General features: G+C 29.6%; 1 protein-coding gene across 4 annotated transcripts; it reads right to left on the bottom strand.

The window, feature by feature from the left end:
• Window positions 1-947: 947 nt before the first annotated feature.
• LOC106771210 (transcription factor bHLH111) lies at window positions 948-4392 on the bottom strand. Of its 4 annotated transcripts, none has more exons than XM_014657146.2 (7): window positions 3788-4390; window positions 2506-3244; window positions 2283-2411; window positions 2103-2168; window positions 1906-1971; window positions 1331-1369; window positions 948-1239 (listed from the first exon to the last, which is right to left on the bottom strand). In XM_014657146.2, the coding sequence occupies exons 1-7, from the start codon at window positions 4093-4095 to the stop codon at window positions 1075-1077; spliced, it is 1512 nt and encodes a 503-aa protein (XP_014512632.1). In that variant the 5' UTR covers window positions 4096-4390; the 3' UTR covers window positions 948-1074. The 4 variants fall into 4 exon arrangements, 2 of the variants coding, with proteins under 2 accessions (XP_014512632.1, XP_014512631.1); XM_014657145.2 differs by having other exon boundaries at window positions 2103-2174; window positions 3788-4389; XR_002669380.1 differs by having other exon boundaries at window positions 1167-1239; window positions 1906-1967; window positions 3788-4392.
• Window positions 4393-13014: the final 8622 nt, after the last annotated feature.

Raw genomic sequence — 13014 nt, 5'->3', positions numbered from 1 at the left:
TTAATAATAGTTTAATGAAAAACATTAATGGATACAATATTTTAAACTAATTAATTATTATAAAATAAATAAACAAAAATTTTAATGTAGATCTTATAGAAATCATGTGAGGGAGTAAATAGTTTATAGTTCAAAAATAGCGTTTATGTATAACCTATAAGAATTCCATGAATACCCAACCTGCATTACATTATATTTTTGTAAATATTTTACATTAGGTTTAGTTAAGTGAGTTTAAAAGCTTTAACTAGTGCCATTATCCATTTTAATTATGACAACATGTTTTTACAAATTTAAAGAGTTTAAATAAACTAATTTAATTTTTATAATTAAACAGACATTGGATGTAAATATTATAAGTGTATAAACTTGCAGTAAACGAGAGAAAATAACGATATATTTTTTAGCATGTTTTCTTTCTGGGTTAATCATATGTGACTCTCAATAAAACTTAGTGGAGTTTATTGATCCAACAGAAATTTTATCAAATATAATGAAGACTTTCGTTAAAGGAAATATTAGTATTTTTAATGTAAAATATAAAAGAATGTCATTAAAGTGCCTCATGCCATTCACCAATGACACTTTTTCCCCATCTTGTGAACAAAATATCTCTACATCCAAATTAATATTTTAAAAGGTAAAATATCAACCAATAAACAACTTTCCACTCCCATGAGTAGTAGTTTGTGTCAAACTTGAAAATAACATTCTTTTATTCTGTAAAGTTAGCATTTACTACATTAACCGTATTTTAGTACTACATAAACGTTACAACATAAAACAAAGTCATTACTAACTAATAAAACATGTTAATCTCAGAATTATTTATTGTCAATTTAATTTTTGTCATTTAAGAACTAAATTGCGGATCTATATATGCATATATTTTGAAGATTAACCGAAATCTCTGTTTAGTCATATAACTCATGCATTACGGCAATAAAAAAAAGTTAAGTTTAACCATATATATATGTATATACTTTATTCACTGGAGCTTAATTTATAATTTTCCAAGACTCAAGCAAAGTACGTACTACATTCATATTCTATGTCTTATATATGACACATTTTTCACCTATACAAACATCCTCTGTATGCTGGTGTCCAGTAGTCTGGTCCACTGCTCTCTCTGTAAACTAGAGGAGTACATGAAGTAGGAACTAAACAAAGACCTCTGCTCCGAAGATCTAGCTTTGTATCGTCCTTATCTTTTCTATCCAAGCTTCCCCATGGATCCTTCAGTCCCATGAAAACCAATGACAATAGGGTTAATTATTGTTGCCAGCGAAAGTTTGGAAGACTTAAGAGAAATGGAGAACTTTCTTACCTTGTGACAGTTAGCCTTCAAGTAAGGGTTGCTCAGTAGCTGCAATTATGCATGCATAAAAGAAACTATACATTAAGCTAAAGAAACACGAAAGAAATAGAACCATAAAAAATTTAACCATTGAATATTCAAGAAGGATAAATGTATAATTCGTTAACGCTGTTGTCTTATAACTTACTGAAATCGGCATAATATTATTTGGGATGAAATTGTTGGTTTAAAATCTTACTATATTGTTATTGTAAAAAGAAGAAAAAAAAAAACTGGTGTTAAAAATTGCATCTTTGTTCCACGTTACGTATGTAGGGGATGGCCAGTCATAAAGAAATAATTTCTTTTTTGGGTGATCTTTAATTTACTTCAAGTCTGATCGTAGTGCATGATTGATGTGGGATCGACAAAATGTGCAATCTTTCAACGTAACGTTCCTTTATTCATTTTATTAAGAGATGAGTCTAGTTTCGTGGGCATTAAAAATGATAAGAAGAAGAAGAAAGAAAGCAACAAGAACAATAATAGTGTATTATATAGCTGCATAATGCAATGGAAAGAAAGTTTTGCATAATGATGCCCACCTGGACTTGTTCTTGAAGAAACTTTATGTACCCTATTGCTTCAAACAGCACAGATGCAGTATCTGTCTGGAATTCAACAAAAAAAAAATGATCATTATGAAGTAGGTAGCGAGAAAAGAAGAGCACTGTTGATTATATATATTCATAAAGAAGAGGAAACGAAAAAAGGAGAGTGTTAGTGCAAAATGTGTAGTAACCTTTCCAAATGGAGACACAATTTGCTGAAGGGCTGTGATTTTGTCCCCTAGCTTGACTTTGGGTGCCTGCACCTTTTAAACAATGAATAGAAGTTTCTTAACAGTGCACAAAAGGAGGTTCCCCACACTTTCTGCTTTTCTTTACAGTCATAAGTTCATCTTGGGCATTTTATATCTTACCTTTGAAGAAGAAACTGTTGATGTATCTTGCTTAAGCTTTTTTAACATTGCATCTGAAGATTCTTCTGATCTTTTCTTCTTTACTTCACGTGTTGTGCCCTCCCCTTTTCCATTAATATTACTTCTTATCTGCATCACATCATATTATGCATATTTCATAAACAAAATTCTGCTAAATCAGTACGATAAACCATATATAATAATCGGTTTATAATAACCTTACCGGTGATGGTGCTTGAAGACCCTGTTTCTTTGGTTCAGATGCGTTCAGATACTTCATGCTAGGCTTCTGAGCATGGATTCCAATAACTGGCCTTCCAAATCGACTATTAAAGGATATAACATCTGAGAAATTTCTTGTGCATGGAGGAAGATTGGGCATCCCATGGTAGAGTTTGCAACTATCACCCACTGAAAAGCCATTAAATCCATTTTGATACCCATTTGCATTTAATGATTTCCCATATACAGATCCTTGCACTTCACTTGCATGAAACTCTTGCTTGACCTTGGTGTCATGATCATAGGATGGGAACACTCCAGAATTTCTGTTTGCTACTCCTCCAAGAGAGCATGTGGAGTCTCCAAAAGGTTGCTTGAAGTGATCAGATTGTGGGAAATGATCCATGGAAGAATTCAAGGTCATGTTGTTTGTTTGTGGATCAAAGTGGCTACTTACTTCCGGGTCTGGCGGGGCAATAGAGCAAGTGCTTACAAGATTAGATAACTTGGTCAACCTTTCATTATTCTCAATCATCGCCTCACTGAACCCATTTAAATGCTTCTCAAAACTGTTTAATGAAGTTGAACCACTATATTCCCAACTGGTATGATCAAGTTTCTTCAAGTAGTCACACACTGGTTGAAACATAGTGCTTGTCATGCTTTTTGATGACAGTGCACCCAGAAAGTTCTCTCCAATATCTTGGCCGCTCTGTAACTCGCCGTTCGATCCAACACCTCTAAAATTATTTGACCAAAAAGTTAGTTGTATTGTAGGTAAACTAAATGAAAAATACACCAAACCCATCTTACTATGTGCATGAACAAAGAAAATATCCATTAATTCAACTGTACAAAGATTTCAAACATAATAAACAACACGCATATTTTGAACTTGTATACCTTACAGTGTTTAAGAGCGGCTTTATTTGGTTTTGGATGTTGATACAAAAGAAACCGAGAGATTAAGAGATCACAGTTTTGTAGTATGAACACAGAAACGAATTAGTTGACTAGAGTAGCGCACATAACGGTTAGATAGTGGAAAGCAAAGCCTAGAAGAATGTTTACGACCAATGAAACTCATAGTATTTTAACCCTACCTATATATGCACTTTAAACTTCACCCTTAAAGATTATTCTCTTATATCTGATTATCGTTGCCTACTATGTATCAATAGAAATAATCAACATCGAATATACTTAATGATAAAAGTACTGTAGATAATCTTAATCATACAGGTATATTTATTAATCTTTATTCAAAAAGAATATAAACTTACGATAGAACATGGGTCCAAAGTTGATTATCCGAAGCATGTTCTCCCATGAAGTCGTTGGAGGAAGGAGCAGGAGGGTCAATGAGTCTGCGAGAGGACTCAACAGTGAGGGTTGAATGGTTGGAAGCATTAGTGAAAGATGTAGAAACAGATATATCCTCCTCACAAGAAGAGGAAGAATTAGGGTTTGGTTGGTTGTTCCATGTGTTATTAGAATCGTTCCAGGAAGAAATAGAATTTGCCTGGAGATACCACCAGTTTAATGGGGTGATAGAGGTTGCAACTGTGTTTCCAGCACTTTCTTCGGTCATCTCTCTATAATATCTCTCAAAATTTGCCTTCTTACTCTCCCTTTTATTGGTTGAATAATGGACCTAGCTAGGGTTGGATATATAACTCTCTTTGTTTCTTTGCTGTTGTGGTGGGGATTCTATGGAGGGGATTGCTCCAATTTCAGTGACGTATAAATTTGTAGGTTATATCAATTATAGGGGAGACAATAAAATATGCAACCTGAGTTTTTCCACTAACGTTCGTGGGCAATTATTATAAAAGGTGATGGGCCAGCACGAGTTTGGCTAAATGTTGCTAATGTTGGCGAGCATGGTATTCGGTGTTGCTAGTTTTATTACCACTTAGGTTATTACACATTCATTCTTTTATACTACTTTCATTTTTAGATAATTAAAAATATAATTACATCACACACACTTATTCTACCTTTTTCTTTTATAATAATTGATTTAAAAAAATAACAATTTTGTAATAGTCAACCACTCATTCCATGGGGATAAATAATTTTCTCTAGATATCGTAAAAGCTGAATAAAAATTATGACTGTTAGTGATAAATCCTACGGAAAAGCATAAAGTAATTTCGCATGCAGTTAATTATATGTTTATGTAACTATATATACTGTTCCTCGTCAATTTTTTTTTCATGTAATAAAATACCTTAAAGGATGAGATCTAGCAGTTCTAAACGAACTGCATGTATCCTAAAAATAGTGTAATTTATTAATGTGGGGTAGAAATTGGATAGAGATGAGCCTCTTTTGACATGATTTTGACCTAGTACTATTTTTACAATTTCATCAGACGAGTTTTTCAAAAGCTAAATATCTAATAATTTAACTTATACTAAAAGTTTATTTTATGTTCAGGTTCAATTTAAGTGTTTACGAATTATTAATAAATTTAGTTAAAGCGATTGAAAAAAATAATTTGATAAACAATACAACCACATAACATTATAATAATATAAATAAATACATAAATAGTTTAATAAAATAGTTATTTAATCATACTTTTAAATAATGTTATGAACTTAATTTGTAAATTAATAGGGTTTAGCTTTTTGATTACTTAGAATGATAGAGTCCCGCACACTATTTTTAGAGTCGCGCGCTGAATTTATTTTCCATATGCGTTTGACTAAACTGAGGTTGTAGGACCCATTATGTCACAAATGGAAAATGATACTTTAACAATGATGATATTTTAACAATATTTTTTGACAATTTTTTTTATAATGGAACACGTGTCATCATTTTATTGGTCTATTTGAATTTACGTTTAAAAAAATATTTAAAACAGATTAATCACAAGTTGTCACATACCCGTTATCAAAAAGTTGTTAAAAAAATGTTGTTAAAAAGATTTTTTTCCTTTAACAATGGATGAGTAGGTGATACTGTTGATGTGTCAAAAATATTAATATTTAATAAGTTAGCAGGCTCAAAGTATTTAGAGTGAGAGAGGTTTTGATGAAATGTTGTGGTTATAATTTGAAATTGTGGTAAGTGTTTATTTTCGTCTGTCCTCTACTCTCTCAAATGCTTTGGACATTTTTCATTTCAGAAAGCCAGAAAGTGGGAGTTGATTATTCAGGGTTAGTAGTCGTTCAGGATGAGGTTTATCAATTTTTACAAAAGTCGGTATGGTGTACAATCATTTTATTAAATGGTGATTAAATTTCGAAAGTTAATAATTTTTTTTAATAACTTTTTGAAAATATATTAGATAACTATTTTCTTGATTCATATTTGTATAGGGTTTATGAATGCAAGAACATTTACCATTTGAGAAAGACAGAAATTGGGAGTGGTTTATTTCGAGTTATTTTTTATTTATTAATGGTGTTAAATTTTGTGAATAAAACCAACTTTCCTAAAATTTTTATTTTGTTTAATTTTCAAGTTTATATTGGTTTTGCATTTTAGTTGTTTTATGTTTGTTTACTTCTATTATATGTTTTCAGTGTGTAAAATAAATTTATAGAAAACGATTTTGGTAAAAACAAGATAGAACTCAAAGAAGCATAATTGGATAAGAAAGAATGATTTTTAGATAAATATCCAAATCATGGATACTAGAATCGCATCCAACATTACAAACATAAAAAAAAAAAAAAAAAAAACTCACTTGTATGGTTTTACTGCCATGGATCACTCCCGCACAACCAAAAAACCACCATTAAGTCTCACATTGAGTTATGTGAAGCTCTCCCTCTCCTTTTGGGGTTTCCTCTTTCATCCATTGTGGTTATTCCTCTTTTGGGGTTGAAGAGGAAGATAAGTTATAGATTGGAGGTGGAAATGCGAATGAGAGAAGCCATTGAAACTTCTTTATGGTTTTAATTTCTTCTACATCTCTTCAATTTGAAACTCTAGGTTCTCTTCCATGGAAATTTATTAACTAATGTAAAACATTTTTTTTTCCAATTGTAGCATTTGATTTTCATACTTAATGTTTGATGTGGATTGTTGCTATGCCTGATTTGTGATTCGTGAGGTGTTGAAAAAAGATTCTAGACTTGAAATTGAATGCTTAACGAATTCTTATAACTAGGAATAATGATTTCACCTATTAAGGATTCAAGAAATTAAAACTTGATTAGAAATTATAGACTCAAAGGTTCTAATAATAGAATTTAAGTATACTGGTGAGTTGATTTTGACTTGAATATGAAATTTAGATATTTGTGAAAGAAATAGATGAAATTTAATATTAATTATTGCAAATAATTTACCTTAAATTTCTTGTTACACACAAATTGTTTGATAAAAATAGGAAAAAAAAATTAATTGTGTTTTTATGAATTTTATGATCTAATTGAGTCATTGAAATTAAAAGTGCTTGCTAAGTTAAACGTTATTGGAGCTTGAGAGGAAAAAAAAATTGCATGCTCCACCATCGCCCATGGGGATCCAATTAAAGTTGGATGGGTGAGGCGTGCGCGTGTGGTAGACATAAGTTAAACAATAAATATTAGTATCAAAATTAAATTTTTTGTTAACCTACCACCCCACATCCATGTAAGTACGTAAGAATAAGAGAACTATAGGAAACTGCTGCAACTTACAATTTTATTTCTCCTTAAAGAAAATAAATTAAAATGTGTTTGTTCTATGTGAGTTAAAAGAGCATTGGCTAAAACAGAAAGTAACCTTTTAGTTCCTGCACTAGCCAAACCACTACAAACAGATGTTCCTTAGCCACATAATCCATTCACTTTACAACCAAATTAATTAACTAAGATCGAAAGTGAGCCATAATAACCAAATAATCCCTATAATTTAATACTACTATCTTTAATTTGAAAGGTGTAAAGGTTGGATACACACAAAGTTGATAGGTTAGGTGGCTTTATTTTAACGTTCTCTCCTTTTGTTTCAATCAGAACTATTCCTAACCATGAAAGAGACACTTTAATTAATTGTTTAGTATCATGATTTTTTTTTACGTGTGATTTAAGAAATTTAATTTGCTTGGACCACCCGGAAGAGAGCTACTAATTGCATGAAAGGGACGAAAGGGTTTCACATAAATTATTCTATTGGATTGAAATGTATTTATATGTACGTACTTATATACATGGGATAATTCAGGTCTTAAAATACATCCATGCATTCAATTTCATTCAATATATAGATAAAAAAAAAAAAAAGTCATTTTAAAGATCATAACTTTGAAAGTAATTAGGGAAAGTTTACTGTAAATTAAATTAATAATCTACATAATCCACATGAAATTCCCTACTCTAATTAACCTAATTAATAGGGGAGGGTTAAGGCTAAAACCCTCATGTTTTCTTATAGGGAAAGATTTTAAAAAGGCCAATACTCATACCATTGTGGAGCATGACACAAAATCTTATGAGGGATTATATATACCTTAGACACCCATAAAACAAAAAATAATTACTTTACAATTAAAATTTTTATACTTTAATTAATATTTTAACTTAAAATATTAATGTATTATTATATTTTTTGAATAGTTGTTAAGTGTTCGAATTTCTTTTAGTCAATGTCACACTATATTTTTCCAAACCGTACCTAGTAATGAAAAAAAAATGTTTTGACACTCTCTAATAGAAATATTTTTACTTTATAATCTAATTTAATAATTTAAATTGTGAAGTAGATGTTTAATATTTTATAAATATGAACATGCCACCACTTGAAAAAAAAAAAAAGTGCACAATAATTTCCTAATAAAAACTTTTACTTGAACTTCCATTATTACAAACACTTTAATAATAGAAATACGTTATTCTTTCATTATTCCTCCACCAACCCCCAAAACCCATTTTTTTCCATGATATAGAATAAGTACTAAATGGTAGGTTTTTATCGAAGTCAACTTAAAACACAATAGCTCGTTTGCATTCCCTTTTCTATTACAATCTTAACTGTCATGAGTATCCCATTAAGAGAATGTTTGTTCTTTTATGATTTTCACAGGTAATAAGAGATAACTTTCCATCTTACTTAATTTTCAATATCTTCAAAAACACACCTTATACATCAATAAACTATATATTCCAACCTTTGACAAAACTCCTCCTATTAATGTGGACTTTTTAAAAAAAAAGTTAAAAGAATAAGTTTTTTATTGTCTTTAAAAACCTTTTTTTCTAAAGTATAAAAGGTTTGTTTGAAAAACAAATTCCATAAGCACTTTAGTTTTTTCATAAAGAAAAAATAATTTTATATAAATTAAAATAATTTATATATAAATTAAAACAGTTAATATAAATTAACTTTTACACACACTCTCATACGTATATTCCTGATAAAAAATTACAAATAAATTTATTCATAAGAATTTATGGGAAAAATTAGTTTATTTTATTTTCTAAAAGTAACTATGATTTTTTTTTTCCAAAAGAAATTCATTTTGATCTCCGACTTTTTTTCACAACTTAAATTGTTTATTTTGGTCTGTTTCTCTCTAACACAATACTATATTGACTCTTGAGTGCAAATGAGGAGATTTGTAAATGATTCAATTATGGCTTTGTCCCATTCTCTAGTCTTATATAATGACAGCAAAAATGTTGTTTAATTCATTATTTTTAGAGGCTTTAAACTTGTTCTTCATTAGTAAAATATCATATTTTATGACATACAAAAATAAACTATGACATACATAGTTTTGTACCTTATAATAGGTCTAGACATTTCATAACGTAACAATAATTTACGTCATGATAGTCTGAACATATTATGACGCAGTTTCTAAAATCAGTCCATTTTTATTATATAAATATTGGAAAAAATTGTTTTGAATTGATATTAAGTAAAATTATCTATGTTCACATTAACTAGAGTTATTTCTTTTTTTATCATAATTTGTTAGATTTTATTACCGTTTTTTATGGATATCAACTTAAAATTTGTGCTGCTCTGAAGTATAAGAAAGAATGTCAAGAAGTCTATAAAAAAATGAAATGATTTTAGAAACTATATGTTCAGACTATCATGACGTAAATTTTTGCTACATCATAAAATGTGTAGACCTATTATAACGTACAAAAGTATGTACGTCATAACTCATTGTTGTACGTCATAAAATATGATTTTTATAGGTTTAAACCTTTTTTTGGTCCCTAAGTTATAAGCGGATGTTCAGTTTAGTCCCCGTTTTTAAAAATGTAAATCTTTGATCCCTAAGTTATAAAAAATGTATCAAATGAGTCATTTTTTGACTTGAAATACTGTTTTTGGTTGTTTCTTAACAACTACTACATTTTTAGATTGCTCTGATTTGTTTCTTAATAATAAGAACACTTTAGATTACTCTTTGTACTTTGACCATGAACATCAAAAAAGGACTCATTTGATACATTTTTTATAACTTAGGAACCAAAGGTTTACATTTTTAAAAACGGGGACTAAACTGAACATCCGCTCATAACTTAGGGACCAAAAAGTGATTTAAACCTTTTTTTTACTAGTACTTGGTTCTATCAAAATTTCAGAAGAGAATTTCGTTTTTTATCTTCTTGTTTAGCAGACACCTTAACAATAATATTTAGAATTAGAGAATCCCCTGTTTAGTTTGTAATTCTTTCCCAATTTTCTTCCTCTTCTCTACTTCTTACACATCCAAATCCTCATATTCCCCTTTTATAATCCAATTGATTTACCCCATTCTTTGCTTAATGATTTTTCTAACCAATCTCCTGAACAATTTTTTTTTCATTCCTTCAATATCATATCAATTTCTCTTTCCATATGAACATCTTCCATTCTTCAATATGTACCACCTTCCATAAGTTGTAACGAAATCAGCGTATCCTTTGTTGAATTTATGAAAGCTTTTAATGTCCGACGTAACTGGATTTTAAAGTTCTTAGCCAGTCTTGAAAATGCAATTACCCAAACACTTGAAAGCTTTGATTTTCTTAATTCATAAGTTGCTATTTGACATGTTTTGAAAAGTTAAAGTTCTTGAAATTACTGTACGGGTTTGTTTGTAAAGCAAGTGCAGCAGTGTTTGATCATTGATTAACACGGCACTACTCAAACTTTCCAAACATGCACCAAATCTTTTTACTATTGTAATGTTTGAGTAATTAAATACGTCTTCAAAAACTTTCTTCATACTAACTCAGCAAACTTTTTTACACTCAATTCTTTTGATGACAGTTATATAATTTAAATTGTCGTTTTTAAAGTATCATAATCTTAGAGGTACTAAAATGGGTTACAATCCGCAGACTAACTCAGTCCACTACGAATTTAGGTCAGATTCGGTTGAAAAAAATGAATTTTTTTATGCGAGCTAATTTTCAAATTGGTTCATCCGGGTAGAACCCGTGTTGACAGGTTGGTCCACTAACTCACCTAATTTTATTTTTATTAATTTTTTATCTTATAAAATCCTAAAAAATATCATCAAGTTCATTATATGTGGATTGTATTGTACTTTTTTTTTATTATTTTGAATTGTCTTGAGTTTAACATCATTTTGGGAATGAAATTTATTTAGTTTTAAATTATAAAATGTTTGTAATTTTTTATTTAAAAAAATTATAATTAAGTGACCTAGTAAGTAAACATGTCGGATTCGAATTTTTCTGACTTGCTAATAAATGAATCAGATTGGATTAACTCACTTAGTGACCAATCCGTGGTGGGCCGAACCGGATCAGATTAGATCGGATGATCCGTTTTGATAGCACTATATAATCTAACTTGAAGAATATGTTAAGGTACGACAAATCGTGCATTATGTTTTAGGATTAAAACTCCGAAGAGGGTTAAGTTGAAAAAATAAAGAGATAATAACATGGTTAAATATGTTTTGGTTGATGGGTGTGTGATTCCACGATCCACTTGTAGTGAGGCAAGTGTTGAAATAGTTAATGATGTAAATGAATCTTAGGTAGAAAAGATTTGATAAACAATGGCCTTCTTATATAAAGAACAAATTAGGTGAAGATAAAGAAAACCCTTTGACATGAGTGGCTAAAACGAAATTAGATAAGAGTGTCCAAGAAAAGGAGTAATAGTGTTACCCTTTGTCCTACCTTAACATGCTTTATACGTTATAATCTTCCTTTTAAGAAATGAATTATAATTTGAATTAGAAGAAGTTGGTCTTTACACATGTGATTAAAGGGGACGAGTAGTCTTCTACTTTTGAATTAAAAAAAGATTTAGAATGGGACAAGGTTGGGAGTGGCAATTGCACGCGACCCTTGTAAGTAATTATAAAAAAATGTGAAAGACTTTTTGAAGATTGAAAAATCCAAAGGAGAAAGAATTGTTAAACCATAATATAATTTGTGGTGTAGTGGTGCTTGCTTGTCTACATTATATAATCACAACTATAATAAAAGCTTGTTGACCTATTTTCTCTTTGTGGAGGAGTTATCTCGCAATTTTATAGGGCTTTTCGTTTTCTTTTTTTTATTTTCTACTTTCATGTGGGATTCCTCACACTTTTGTTCCAAGTCCAATTTCCACTAGGAGTTGGGTGTTGGTGGAGGGTGGCCTATAAAAAAACAATACTATTATTAATAATATTAAATCTTAGCAACTCTTATTTAAAAACAAATTCAAATCTCACTGCCTGCCCCTTATGTACCCTAACGTTCCCATGTTGATGTTTTTCTCAAGAAAAAGCTTCAAGCTATAATGCACATATCTATATATATATATACATTAATTATTCATGAGAGAAATTAAAGTTCTCAAACTTTTTTATGCTTAGTGGGTCACAAGGAAAACATGTATATAAGTTTTTTTTTTTCCTGATTAACCTGTTATTTATGATGTGAGAAGTTGCATTTGAACAGAATTTGTTCCCATAGTTTTAATTAATTATCTCTATATCAAGTGGTGATTGTATCATTATTAACAAATTTAACTTTTATGTATAAATGAATAAAAGTTAATTCTCATAAAGAAGTGAAATTTTAAAACTATTACTTCAAGTATTGTAATTTTTTTTATAATAATTAAGATGCCGGTACGTCTTCGGGTATCATTATCAAAAGATTAGTATAATGTTAGTGGTTTACAAGACCGTACGTTAACCTAAATGATGATGTTTAAAGCATAATTTAATCCATACTAAAAGTGTATAATATTCAGCCTTAATTTTAACATTGCTATTTTATTTTTGTAAGTTTTAGTCATGTATATAGGTGTCTGACAAATTTATGCTGGTCTTTGTCGCCATATACAATATACTGTGCAGTAAAATTCTATTCACTATTTTATTTTTTTGGCCTACTAGTATGTATTAGTATAAACTTCAATAGAAATTGAAATTTAACATTAGACGAAAATTCTATTCACAAAATAGAGTTAAAAAAATAAAATTAAGTACTTTTTAGTCTTTTAATTTTTATATAAAGTTAGATTTCGATCGAATTATAGATTTTAAATAATTTTTATATCAAATTTTAGTAATAATTGAATTTAGTCGTTA

The sequence above is a fragment of the Vigna radiata genome, chromosome 8 (genome assembly GCF_000741045.1).
Source record: "Vigna radiata var. radiata cultivar VC1973A chromosome 8, Vradiata_ver6, whole genome shotgun sequence".
NCBI lineage: Eukaryota > Viridiplantae > Streptophyta > Magnoliopsida > Fabales > Fabaceae > Vigna > Vigna radiata.
Note: the sequence above shows the minus strand (reverse complement) of the source record. Positions and strands in the feature narration are given on the sequence as shown.

Excerpts from the sequence above, each read along its gene's own strand:
- LOC106771210 (XM_014657145.2), bottom strand. The coding sequence starts at position 4,095 with ATGACCGAAGAAAGTGCTGGAAACACAGTTGCAACCTCTATCACCCCA. Across the intron at positions 1,370-1,905 it reads TTCTTCAAGAACAAGTCCAG|CTACTGAGCAACCCTTACTT; the intron begins GTGGGCATCATT and ends GCATAATTGCAG. Across the intron at positions 1,240-1,330 it reads TGAAGGCTAACTGTCACAAG|GATCCATGGGGAAGCTTGGA; the intron begins GTAAGAAAGTTC and ends ATGGGACTGAAG.